At 37.4% G+C, this 13,304-nt stretch overlaps 1 protein-coding gene across 2 annotated transcripts; it reads right to left on the bottom strand.

Annotated features, from left to right (window-relative positions):
* Window positions 1–476: 476 nt before the first annotated feature.
* Window positions 477–5,236, bottom strand: LOC115726025 (E3 ubiquitin-protein ligase RSL1). Of its 2 annotated transcripts, none has more exons than XM_030655730.2 (4): window positions 5,135–5,236; window positions 2,649–3,177; window positions 1,749–2,506; window positions 477–1,097 (listed from the first exon to the last, which is right to left on the bottom strand). In XM_030655730.2, exons 2-4 carry the CDS (start codon window positions 3,069–3,071, stop codon window positions 716–718), a joined length of 1,563 nt encoding a protein of 520 aa, XP_030511590.1. In that variant the 5' UTR covers window positions 3,072–3,177; window positions 5,135–5,236; the 3' UTR covers window positions 477–715. The 2 variants fall into 2 exon arrangements, with proteins under 2 accessions (XP_030511590.1, XP_030511591.1); XM_030655731.2 differs by lacking the exon at window positions 5,135–5,236 and adding an exon at window positions 4,298–4,343.
* Between the last annotated feature and the right edge of the window lie 8,068 nt (window positions 5,237–13,304).

The following is a 13,304-nucleotide window of genomic DNA, read 5'->3' as shown; positions in this document are numbered from 1 at the left end:
AACCCGACCGAGAACATGCCGCAGACCTCTAAAAGCAAAGATCAGCTGGAAGGCAAAACTGTTAAAAACTCAAAACCGTTCAGTTGTGTTTTTACGGTTTCTGCATGCCCAACTTTACATCAGAAAGGATTTTCCATGTTAATGATTCTTTAAACACAACTGATCAAAATTCATACCCTAGAAGAAAAATCAAAAGTTCCGAATTCCTGTAATAGCACCAACCCAGATGAATGTATGGCCACTGATGAATCAAGACAGAGGCACTTCATTGTACAAATCCATCATCTACTCTTCACAACTACTATTGCCACTATATCATTTGTCAACTCTTTCCGCTTCACCACTACAGCATCAACTCTAAATTACATCAACGAAAGAGACGCATCAATAATCTTCCGTAGAATCGGAAGAGCGTTAATGTTGCAAGTTCGCAAAAAGGAGCAAAGATATTGCCATAGCGCTCAGAAGAGAATGCATGGAGAAAAATATGATTCAATGACTTTCCATTGCGTCAACAAGATAAATGTTCCTTCTGTCCCCTTTTTCTCAGTCTATCTACTCTGACAGAGAATGATACGACTCCAAGGAAAAGCGCCTCTTTTCCCATGCCAGTGTGAATAAACGGAACAGAGCGAGAGACTCTTTACCCACCTAGCTAAGACCATTTTTAGCTGTGTGAAACTTATTGCCTAAAGGCTTGCTATTGTTACATATCTTATTGCATATAATCTTCATAGTAATCATCACTAATCACGGAGACAAACCTCTCCAGCCAAGGAAGCTGATGCAAATCTTTAATAGCATCCACGTATGAGTCTGTACAGCGAGGAGGGGATTGATATGGATGGTGATCACTGAGACTGAAGCCACCAGCAAGAAACCTTTGAATGAGGGCCAGCTGTGATCTCTCTTGGTCCGAGTATGCATCCATTATCATGGGGAGTGAATTGAAAGTTTCCCACGCCCATTGTTCTGATTCCTGAGCTGAATGTGAAACTAAATCCTCAGAATTGTCTTCGTCCCAGAATGCACATTGACAAGTCTGTTGGCCTTCTCGATATTCAGCACCACAAGAATAACAGAATTCATGGCCGCACCTGCAAGACAAAGAAAACAGAATTCAAGTTAAACTGATTAGGCAATCCAATGAGAAATGCTATATTACAACTAATGGGTGCCACATTTGGAGTAGAGCAATGCCAGTACTCTCAGTTTTACTTTGGTGTTTAAACCAGTGAGACTCATCAGCAAGGTGGTCAGTTTGTGTAAACACGTAGAATGAATTTTTATAAAAGCTATATTGATGTGTCCAGCAATTATTATCTTCTGCAGTATGCCAGTACTCTTCACTGCATGACTACATGCAGGGACACCGCACCAGGCACATGCCTTGCATAAAGGATGCAAGAGCCTTTTAACTTATTCATGGAAAACCCCAGAGTGACCTGATGATAGGAACCGACCGAACAGTCCTTCCATCTGTGACACCTAGCTACAATACAAACAATTCAAGTTCCATTGACGTTGAGGTAATTGTTGAACTGCCACAAGCTCTTCTACATTTCTAGAATATCTATTCCATACTTCCAAGTGCAAACTGCCATGCCAGTCAAAGTACCCTACTATTCCGGAAAATAGAGTAAAGCCTGATATTTTCAGGTACGAGTTGAAGTATTTGATGCCATTTTGACCATTTTAGCCTGCACATAGGAAAATGTCATCACTCATAAACAAACAATTCCTCTTACCAGCATGTCATATGGTAGCAGCCCTGAGCAAGTTCAATCATTCTACGACACTGCTGACAACGCCTCCATCTCTTGTTTGCTGCTAGACGATGCAAAGTGATGTCTGCAGCATCTCTTTCCTCTGCTGGAAGATCTTGGTACTCTTCACAGGTCAATGAAGAGTGCCAGGGCACACCACAATCCAAACAAATAAACCTCTGACAAGCTGGACAATCAATGCAGCTATTTTCTGACTGACTTGAGGAACTTGCCCTGGCTGACAAGCATTCCTGAGGATCAAGCAGGACAGAACAATTCGGAAAGGGGCAATAGATTTTATCAGAGTGAATATTTGCTTCTCCGAGGACTCTTTCAAGAGATTCATATGAAGCAAGTGGAAGGAAAAACTTGCACTCTGCAGGGGATACATAGTATTTGCATTTCAACTGGGGACATCTGATAGGAACTTGAGAAGCTTGTACTTTTCCATCAACATAAGTTCTCATACATTGGGAACAGAACTTGTGTGAACATTTCATGGTGATCATCATGGGTGATGGTTTATCCTCACAACATATAGAACAGTTGTCAAGAGACTTCTCTCCGCCGACAGGATATGAAACAATCCCAATAGCCACTTGTGCCAGTCGACATGCCCTATCCATCTCATTACCGGACACAACTTCCAAAACAAAGGTATCAAAATTAACTGCATGTTCCAGTATTCTCTGCCTCAATGCAACAAGAAGTGGAATCTCAAGCTTATCTTCATTCACTATCTGTCAAAAGCACCCATGTCACACAACCATTTATTATAAATGCACTGCATATACAACATGCAACCAGCAAAAGTATATTTTCTACTACCGACAAGTATTATATCAAATAATAACAGACACATCCTTCTTTAGACAAGCTTACCTGATCATATAACATCTTTGAATCAGTAAAGGCATAAACATGACGGATGTTGTTTTGTAAAGCCTCCACTAGACCATCCATCAGAGCTAAATAATCGGCCACAGATTCCTCCACAAAGAAATCCAACTTTTTCTGCACCTGGATAATAGGAAGATCAGCTAACCGTTCCATAAACACCCCAACTCCGGAAAGCCCGACAGCATATTCCCCGACCTCGTTGATTGAAATGCCCTTGAAGAACAATTTCACTGAGAATTCACCTAGAAGATACTTAGGCTCCTCCTTACCTGATTCCTCCTCAGTCTCCCTCCAAACTTCATCATCTTCACAACAACTGCGAAATTCTTCCTCATCTTCCTCTAGCTTAACTTCCCTAGCCATTTTCAGGGAAGAGCCATCGCAAGAAACAGCTCGTTCATCCATCTTAGACACCTTAGCTCAGAAGAACACTAGGTCCAAATAATTTTGCTTGGAAAGTCTGAACTTATCAGCATTTACACGTACAGTTCCAATTAAGAGAGGAATCCATCTTCGACCAAAAATGGAAATTCAATGTTAGCGGTAAATAACAATCCTTATAACAATTATAGATGTGCATATCAGAATTTCCGTTTTCTAACCAGTTACAAAGAAAGAATCTAATCAAAGTCAATCACTCACCCAACATCTGTGAAAATCAAGCCAAGAAATATTTAAAGACATACAACTTTTTAATTTTCAAGGTGTTTCCACAGATCAGAAATAATCCCCAAAATTGCAAGTTCATATAGCAAAACAAAATGGGTAAAGTAGCGGTCTTCTTGGTTATTACGATATAAGTGAGGATCAACCAACTGACTTATAAATTACCTTACCAAAAAAAAAAAACCAACTGACTTATAAAGACATCCAGCTACCCATCTCTTATACACATAAACTATATGAAATGAAACAAATAAAGCATACATAAGGTGACATCATAAATCCACATGCACCGATCGCTAAACTTGCACCCAATTGCATTAGGGTTTCATTTTCACACAGCATAACTAGAAAGCTCCTCCTAACACAGAAAAAGAAAAAAGAAAGAGAACTAGAAAGGTATTAAGACATCCAACTATGACAGAGAATCCTGCAATAAGCCTCTCATCTGAGAAGTGCTGCTATGCCCCCCACACTCTAATGAAATGCCAAAAGAACATCCTATCCTCATAGTTTGGAATAGAAATGGGGCGGCTGGAGTATATTAAAGGAGGGACTATAACAAATCTGGGTATTTGGAGTTACGAAGGGGTGGCAGGTGCACATCATGGCCTGATATGATACGTCATTGACCATGCTGCTGACATCGCACGCTTCTTGCGCCATTATATGATATGTAGCGAGACTTTAGCCTTTTGGTGGCTAGATCCCTCCAGACTATGGGAATCAATTGCTTGGCTTTCAACCTGATACCAGTTGATGCAAAAATGGGCACTAGAAAGCTTCATGTACTACCAGAAGCTTATTATTCTCTGGCTTTCCACAAAATTTGAGTTGCTGGCTATCCTTTCTGCGGCTTATCATATTATAAGCCCGTCGTTCAAACCTAGCTCCAAAAGACAAAATGATTATGAAAGATATTGCTAATGCCCACACTAAAGGCTGCTCTCACTTGATCAGTTTCTTCCTTGCCTCTTCATTGCTCAGCAGCACCAGTGCTTTCCACACCACATGTGGATTACCACAAAATATAATGAGTAAGCTACTCTCCAAACAAAGAAAATAGGCCAGAGGAAAACATATATTATTCCCTTTTCACTACGACCAGCAACCATCAAAGCATAGATCTTTTGATTGCAAAGAGTAAAAAGATGGGAATAAAACTTTTTCGAACTTCTGTGGGAGGAAGCAATGAAAACCAGAAAGAAATAGCTATATGCATCACAATTTCTCAGGAGAACACCTGAGAAGGGCCAAAGCTAACCCAAAAAACAAGGAATCTCATTATCAGAACAATATGAAACTACTCAGGAAAGGAAGGTGAAAAAAAAAAAAAAAAAGGATCTCCATTTAGGAAGAACAAAGCAAAGTCAAATTCGCAAGCGAGACATCAGAAACCCGCAGAGAGGAACATCAAGCTTAATCCCAAACCACCGCATGAACAACCCCGTTCTAAATATACTCACCAAGCCACAAGAACATACACAGCAGAACACCACAAATCAAAATCGCAACACAAAGGAGAGAGAGAGAGAGAGAGAGAGAGAGAGAGAACGGATTACAGCACAAGCAAAAGAACTGCTCATGCCCAGTTCAATCGTTCTCAGGTCAGGCACAAAACACATGCTCTCTCCTCTTCTCCAAAAATATCAGCCGATCCATTAGATTTCTTGAAAAAAAATGCCGAAACTTCAGTATCGTCGAACCCAAACGAGTGACCTAGATTTCCGAACTTCTCTCAGGAACTCGATTCTCGGAAGCTACGAAACAAGCAGTAGATTGAGATTGCTTCTTCGCATGCATACCTAAGGAGCGTTCCTCGCGAATCCCTGCCTCGGATCTCATCACCGATTCGCCCCCAAGTCCGATTTTTCTCTTCAACGCGGTGGTGTCCCCGAGCTCAGCAGAAGGAATTCATCGTCAGGTTTTGCAGAGAGAGAGAGAGAGAGAGAGAGAGAGCGAGAGAAAGAGAGGGAGAAATGCTCCAAACGAAGAAAGGGAGGCTTCGTCAAGATTCCATCGACAACTTGCGTTTTATAATTAAGCAGAAAGACTTTCGGCCAAAATGAAAATGATAAGAGCAAAGGCCATGCTCTCCTTCGATACGCAACCGGTCCTTGACGACCTCATGAGATGATACGGTGTCGTCGAGGTCTAACACATATGTATCACTGTTACTCCACGCGCTGTGACACCGCGTTTCCATTTGCATCGTACTCTCGGCGCTGTGACAACACCCACGTCAATTTCACAAGATCCACCTTATCATGTTTAATTACGAGAATTAACACTCCATTTATTTCGTAAATAATAAATAATTTGGAAATTATCTTTTCACAAACAATCATTTATATCGCTTTAAATAATTAATTAATAAAAAAAATATTTCATAATCAACAATAATTTGTGTTTATGGATTCTCATGGAAATAATTTATTCGTTCATTTTTGTGAGCAAAATACAGGTGATGATTTTAGGAAAATATTTTCCTTAAAAACAATCGTCCGTTTCACTTACAAAGAAAGCAATAAAAAATATTTTCATTATTCACAAAAATATTCAGTCATATATTGTTGTCAATACTCAAAATATTTGTTATCGACTAATTATTTCAAACAAAATAAACGATTATTTTGAAAAAAAATATTTTTCAAATTATTTATTTTCCGTAAAACAAACCTTTTTTAATGGCTCTCAACCTATCGTGCACTTTCAAAAAAAAAAAAAAAAGCTCTACACAGATTGTAGAATTAATTATAAAATCAATATATATATTTTACTTTTCAGTGATATCTAGAGCTTACAAATGGACTGTCCTTTTTGGAAATTCATTTCCTTTACACGCCATACTATAATACTTTAGATTATTTTCATATCATAGTCCTTCCGGTGAAGCTGTTTCCACTTTGTGAGTTTCTAAGTCCACCCAATTCTCGTTAAAAGAGTCAAAATGATTCTTAATCTCCCAATTGACATAAACCGGTAAACCCCTAAATTTATTTCCTTTCCCTTTTCCGATTTCATAGTTTTATGTAGAATCCAGTTATATAATCATGAATGTCGCATCTTATATTTTCAGGGAGTGTTATCCAAAATAAAGTAAAAGAAAGGGAACCTCGAAATACAATTAACGACGTATAAAATATGTAACTTGCTTTTGTTTCACGAAAAACTCTATAGAAAAGGAAAATGATTTCCCGAAAATCACTTTCAAGGAAAACAGCTTGCTATCCTTTGTTTGGTGTTATGCGATGGAAAATATTTTTTGGTGTTTGGTTCTTATCTGAAAAATAATTTCAATATTATGATTTTACCTTAAGCAAAAAATAATAATTTTTTAAATTTTTTCTTTTTTCTCTTTTTCTTTTTCATTTTTCCCTCTACCTTGTCGGTCACTGGGCCACGGTGAGGCTCGGTCTAGCTCGAGAGTGGCGAGCTCAAGGTCGAGCCTCGCCTGGTGAGCTTGAGGCCGAAACTCGTCAGGCGAGGTCAACCTTGCCTCGCCACGGCCCCTGGAATAGATCGAGCCTCACTAGTCTACCCCTATAGCCAACCACCCATCGTCGTCAAGGCCCGGCGACCGGCCAAAGGGAAAAGAAAGAAAAATAAAAATAAAATAAAATGCTAATAAAATAAAATATTAAAAAATTCAAGAGGAGCAATTTTGAAAAGTATTTTCACTTTCTTCAGGTTAAGGGATTCACTTTTCTGATTTTCGTTGATCGAAAAGTGTTTTAGATTGACTTGTCATTTTCGGTGAATTAAATGGGTGAAAATTCCGAAAACAAATTGCCAGATTTTGTATTTCACTCAAACGAACACGCTTATAACTTATTTTTAATACGCATTTTCATTTTATTGATAAGATGCATTACCCTTTCAAGTCTGAGGCGGAATTCGATTTGAAGTACATAAATCTTGAGCTCCTAAAATACATGGATGACCTAATGAATACTTATTAAAGCTATATGTACCGCAAGTGATGAATTTTAGTTATTTAAGACAAAGGAATTAAGGAAAGAGAGGCAGAGAGAATCATGCGTAACTATTGGTGCTAGTGGCCTAAGACAAAAAGTGAGGTTCGCTTTGCCGGGCACTAGTTCTTCCTCGACGGGCCATATTGCTTCCGACTGCTCTCATTGAACCCACCAAATTTATTCTCCTTTTTAATTTTTTTAACACTTTAGAGCTTTTTTTTTTTTTTTTTTTTTGCACTTTTTCTTAGTAACCTTTGTCTTTTTAAATAGAAAGATATCGCGACAGAGACCCGACTACCCACAGGCCACTATAGATCTTAGAAGTTTCATGAGCTAGTTAAATTTAGATTTTTCGTGTATAAAGATGGCAGTGATGTAAAACAGTTTCGTGATCTAGTTTATTTCTCTTTTTATCAAAAATCATTACGATGCCCTATATTGATTCTAAAAGTATCGTTGAACACTTCATCTTATCTTGTCATGAAAACCATGTTCTAATCACTAGCTCGAGCTATATGTAAATATGAATTAGACGCTCTCATTGTATCGATTCCTCGCCCTACTAAGGGCAAACAATTCCACATTAAGCAGTGCTTGAAGCTTGGTTGGCGTCTTGCCCCATTCACGAGATTAATATAATACTTTATGAGATTGAAAGTTATCTTAAAGAGTGTTTTTTCATTAGAAAAAAAGCAGTTCTTAATTCAATGATGGAGCAAATTTTAGCTTGGAATAGGAAATTGATCAGCGAAATGAAACCTATAGTTTTAATCCGTAGTTCATACGCTTTCACTCATCTCAATCATATTTTTTTTTTAATCAACTTATCGACTGGACCATATGACTTTCAGTTATTTCATTAAATCATTTCATTGGTAAACCGCTTTGTCTGCCTCAAAACAAGGGTCATTCTAGCAAGACCAGGCACGTGGGCTTTTGTCCTTTCCATGCCGGGAAAAATGTGCAATTGCTTTGACTTTTGAAAAACCCTAAAATCGTTTTGCAAATGGGAGACAGTTCTGTAAAAGAACCTGTTTGCCCAAATTTAATAATAAGACCGTAATGATTAGCCACTGGCCCGAGGAATAATATTAAATTCTACCACGAATTTCAAGGCTGGGAGAGCTGCTAGTTTCCGGGATAAATCAGATTTTGATCGGACTCGTGGAGATTTGTCATCACTCTGATCTGAAAAAGTAATCCTAATTAAAATGATTTTTTCTGATTCTGTTTTTTGAATGAATTTTAGAGAATCAGAACGCGTTTAGTAATTGCCCAAAATTTTTATTCTTGGAACGGAAATGCGTTTCATAAATGCACAAAATTTCTATTTTCGGGAACAATTGTTGTTCACAATTTTTGTCATTTAAGTCAAATAAATATATAGTTACCTTGTGAAACTTCATTCTATATTTCGAATTAATTGAAGATTAATTCATATTGATTCTTTTATATAACATATTACATATTGAAATGTAAAAATAAATATAAAAAATCATCACAAGTCATTTTCGATATTTATTGTGGAGTTTCATTGAACTCTTTTGAGCGAGCGAACAACCGACACGAGCAACACATTCGTTTCTACAAGGAAAATGCACTGCACTGCCCTATATTGTCCATGCTTTTGGCTCTAGTAAATCAAATATCAGTCTTAATTCATCAAAAACTTAAGAACGATAACTTGCTAAGTATCCACGCTGGTTATTTTTGTCTTTTTTCAAAAAAATTTTAAAGCTAAACTAAGTCTAAAGTACATAAACCTAGACAAATCAGAACTAATGAAATCAAGTGTGCAATCAAGGAATCATGGAATTGATAAATCACATCATAAAATCTTTATAAAGCCCTAAGGGCTTAGAGTAATGTGGTTCGAGTTTAATTGCAAATGTGTTTATGATTTTTCTAAAAAAGAACAAAATCTGTGGAATATAGGGAATCTAGGCCCAAATTTATGAAAATAAGGTTAAACTAGCCTAATCTAAGCTTTTCTATTTTTAGGGATTTTCTGAAATTTTTCTTACTTTTTAGAAATTTTTCCAAAATTTTTCATTTTTTATGTAATATTTTATTATCATATATATTTTTCTTTGAAAATTAGACCTTATTCTGTTCTAGGTCGAGGAAAAATTGAGAGAACTGAAAATGAAAAGTGAAAGATGTAATGCTCCATTCCGTTTTGTGATTTTCAAAAGTGATTCTTTTTCATAGCCAACTTTTTTTTTTTATATATATATATTGAGTTTCTCACTTTTAGCTGCCAATTTCCATCTATCTATATGCTCACAATTCTCGAGTGGGGGAGAGGTTGATGAGCTACTCATAATGCATGCTAATGAGGCCAAAATTCTCCCCCCCAAAAAAAGCAATAGTAACACATGGATAAATTATTCAAAAGCCGGTAGTTAAATGGTAGCTAGGGTGGGTGAAAAAGCAGGTGATGGGGTTGGAACCATCTAAATGAGAGATCAAGCCAATCATGCTAACATGGAAGGCAATGTTGGATCCCATGTGTCTGTCGTAATGTCTAAGATTACGAAGAGAAACGGAGAGTATGACATTTGCTTGCCGGCTTGAAAGCTAAACAAATAATGCAGATAGTATACTATGCATTATGGATTATTTATACTGTATAGTGTCTCGATTTCATTTTGTCCCCCCGCTTCTTGTCCAGATGCTTGGTGTACTTTCCTATGCGGGAATCGCCCAATCGATCTTGAACTTACTATGCGGACGCTAATTCAGTCTTAAACTTTTTTAATTTTGCCAATTTAGTCCTAAAAACCTTTTGATGTTTACTAATATAGTCCTTCCGATCAATTTTGGCTTGAATTTACTGATGTGGTTATTCTTCCATGGCAATTTTTAGGATTGAATAAGCCACGTTATAATAGGTGTATGATTTTTTAGGCAATTATCCTGTAGTATCTATGATACCAAATAGTCAAATTTCGACTGGAGGCTTAAACAAAGACAGACTAAATATTTCAACTCCCGAAAAATAAGTGCTCTATCTTTGAAAACGGACATGACTAATAGTTTTTTTCGAAAAAGTTTCTAAATATAATTTGATGTAGGGAACTAAGGGAAGCTTGCAAGAATTTCGGTCAAAGTGCATCTCATGAAACTACAAAATCATGACAAAAAGAAAAAAGCAAACAAAAATCGACATGGAGTGCGCCGGAAAGCACGACGGAAAACAACCACACAAATAGTCTAATGCCAAAGTTGGTTGCGTCCCGCTTTGCAAAACAAAAATCGAATGACGGAGTATTCCCAATTTTATTAGACTGAAAAAAAATTAGAAACTCAAGGCCCTTGAATCACAGCAATTCTTTGAGCCTCGGATATAACTTGGGGCGTCGCCTCTCGGATTGGGAAAATTTCTTCAAAAAATCATAAATCTCTTGCACTTTTGTCAATTCAATCTTAAACATTTGATTTTGCTTGTTGAGTCACGAGCATTTTCACGTTTTGCCAGTTGAGTTCGTCCCGACGTGGACGTCAACCATCCTATGTGACGCGGCTAGAGCTTACTTGGACAATCTTTAGTAATATTTTAATATTTTTTAATTACTTAGCTATTTATTTTCTTGTTTTCTTTATTTTTTTTTCTTACTGTGACTGGCAAGGGTCACACCTCATCAGCCACAATAAGGAACAAACCAAAGAAAAGAAAATTAGAAAAAATTAATAAAAAAATTCAAAAAATATACTATTGAAAATTGTCTACGTCAGCGCTGATCATGCGTCTACATCAGCGATTTCTAGCGAAAATTGATCAGATGGTTTCAATTGACAAAACGTAAAAAAGTTTATGACTCAATTGGCAAAGTTAAAATGTTTAATACTGAATTGGCAAAAGTACTATAGATTTAAGACTTTTTGAACCATTTTCCCATTTAGATTGGATCCATCGATACCCCAACCTGCCCCGACCGGAACATGAATGTTTACCCGAGAAACAACAATCTCACGCAGTAGGACTCGCTCATGATCATGAATGCAATTACAAATTAGCAAAAACATCCTTGATTTTGACGACCTAAGTACCCTTGGTTTGAGAACTTTCTAAGTGGTGTCTGATTTTAATTTCGTGGGCTTGATGAGCAGTTTCGAGACAGAGCTAGAGGTGCTCGCAATTTGTGAGTAGCGATTAATTTAGTTAATCTACAACCTCACTGTACATGTGGGTTCATTAATTTCTTTTCTTTTTTTTTTGATCGGAAGAAATTTTCATTTCACATGAAAAAAGAGATACATAACTTTAAGACAAAAACGCAAATCCTACAAAGCGAGTAAATCTGTGAATCAACTTAATACGGTTTGCATAGACTCAATCATTCTACAAAGATGGATCTGTCGGCGACTAATCACCGAGATTATCAGTAGAACTTTGCACAAAGATCTAGGATTGTATTGGTATAATTAAAAATTTTCAGACTAAGTTGATATTCGTATAATAAGGTTGGTTTGGACTGAGTTGGTAATTATCCCTGGACAGCAATGACAGCTTACAATCTATCCATGTTCTTTCTTCATGGTAACGGTAGCATGCCATTTCGTTTACCTTCGGTTCCTTCATATGCTATTGAAGGAGTCGTAAATGCCAAATAAATATGTGATTCGACACTCGATTTTTGTTCTTGTCGAACGACTCCAAAGAATGATAAAACCTGACATGCTATCCGACTCCAAAGAACGATGGGGAATGACTTCCATTCCAAGGATTAATTGGACAAGCAGCAGCTTTTTTATGACGATGTTTTGGTGAGTTATTTACGTGGTCAAGGATCTCAAGTACATTTTGCACTTAATCTCAGAGATGGCTGGGTGTCTCAGGTGTTTGATCGTGGGGAACAAGATTGTGGAAGGGTTCGCGCACGTTTCTCCTAGCCATGCCGGCTATTCTCGAAAAAATTGTCCAAACAAAATCATAAATTCACTACAGTTTTATCAATTCAATCACAAAATTTCAATTTCGTCAATTTAATCCCAAACCTTTTTATATTTTGTCAATTGAGTTCATCCGACTAATTTTGGCTATAAGTCACTAACGTGAACGTCGCTTGTCTTACGTGACACGACCGGTGCTGACATGAATAATTTTTAATAAATTTTTCGATTATTTATTTCTTTGTTCTTGCTTTGATTTTTTGTTTCTTACCTTGGCTGGCTAGGGTCACAGACCGTGCAGCTTAAAATTTGAAAGTCTGCTAGAAATGTCTGAAGCTGTTGGGATTGGGATTCTCCTTAATTAGTTGGGTGAATCAAAGCATTAAAGCTTTGTTGACTACTTAATCCCAATGCAACAATCTCGCGCGGGAAAATGGATCTTTGTGGCTCCATGTATTGGAAAGATGCTTGTCATCTTCGTAATTTCACCCTTATTAATTGGTGAAGATTCTAGAGCATGGAAGAGAGGTCCCATGGCTATCTATAAATAGGGGATGAAGAGATAGGTTGAAGTCATCCAGTGCATCTTTCCACATCAAAGAAAGAATGCGTTGGTAAGGTCAACAGATCCGACAAACCATTCGACAAAAGAGATCTTCCGAGAGAGAGAGAGCGAGAAAGCCACCATTGTGTGAAGAGTTTGAGAGAGTGTTATCCTCTTGAACTGTAGTGTATTCCACCACAAAGGTGAGGGTGATCCACCAAATTCAGTGAGGAAATATTAATGTAATCCTACTATTATAGTGGAAGATCCTCATGGTTTTTTCCTTTCGTTTTCAAGGGGTTTTCCACATAAAATTCGTGTGTCTATGCCTCTAGATTACGTTATGTTTTCTTTCCCATCTTGATCACGCAAAGTGGGAAAAAGGATTTGTTTCCACATACCCATCCTTTTCCCAACAGTGGTATCGGAGCTTGGTTCAAGGGCATTGTGTGTTTCAAGATGGAGGCCACCATTACCCATGATGGTGATATGTTCAAACTCACAGCGGAGAACTATTCCTATTGGAAGCCCATGATTGAGGACCACCTCTATTGCAGG

The sequence above is a fragment of the Rhodamnia argentea genome, chromosome 9 (genome assembly GCF_020921035.1).
Source record: "Rhodamnia argentea isolate NSW1041297 chromosome 9, ASM2092103v1, whole genome shotgun sequence".
Taxonomy (NCBI): domain Eukaryota; kingdom Viridiplantae; phylum Streptophyta; class Magnoliopsida; order Myrtales; family Myrtaceae; genus Rhodamnia; species Rhodamnia argentea.
Note: the sequence above shows the minus strand (reverse complement) of the source record. Positions and strands in the feature narration are given on the sequence as shown.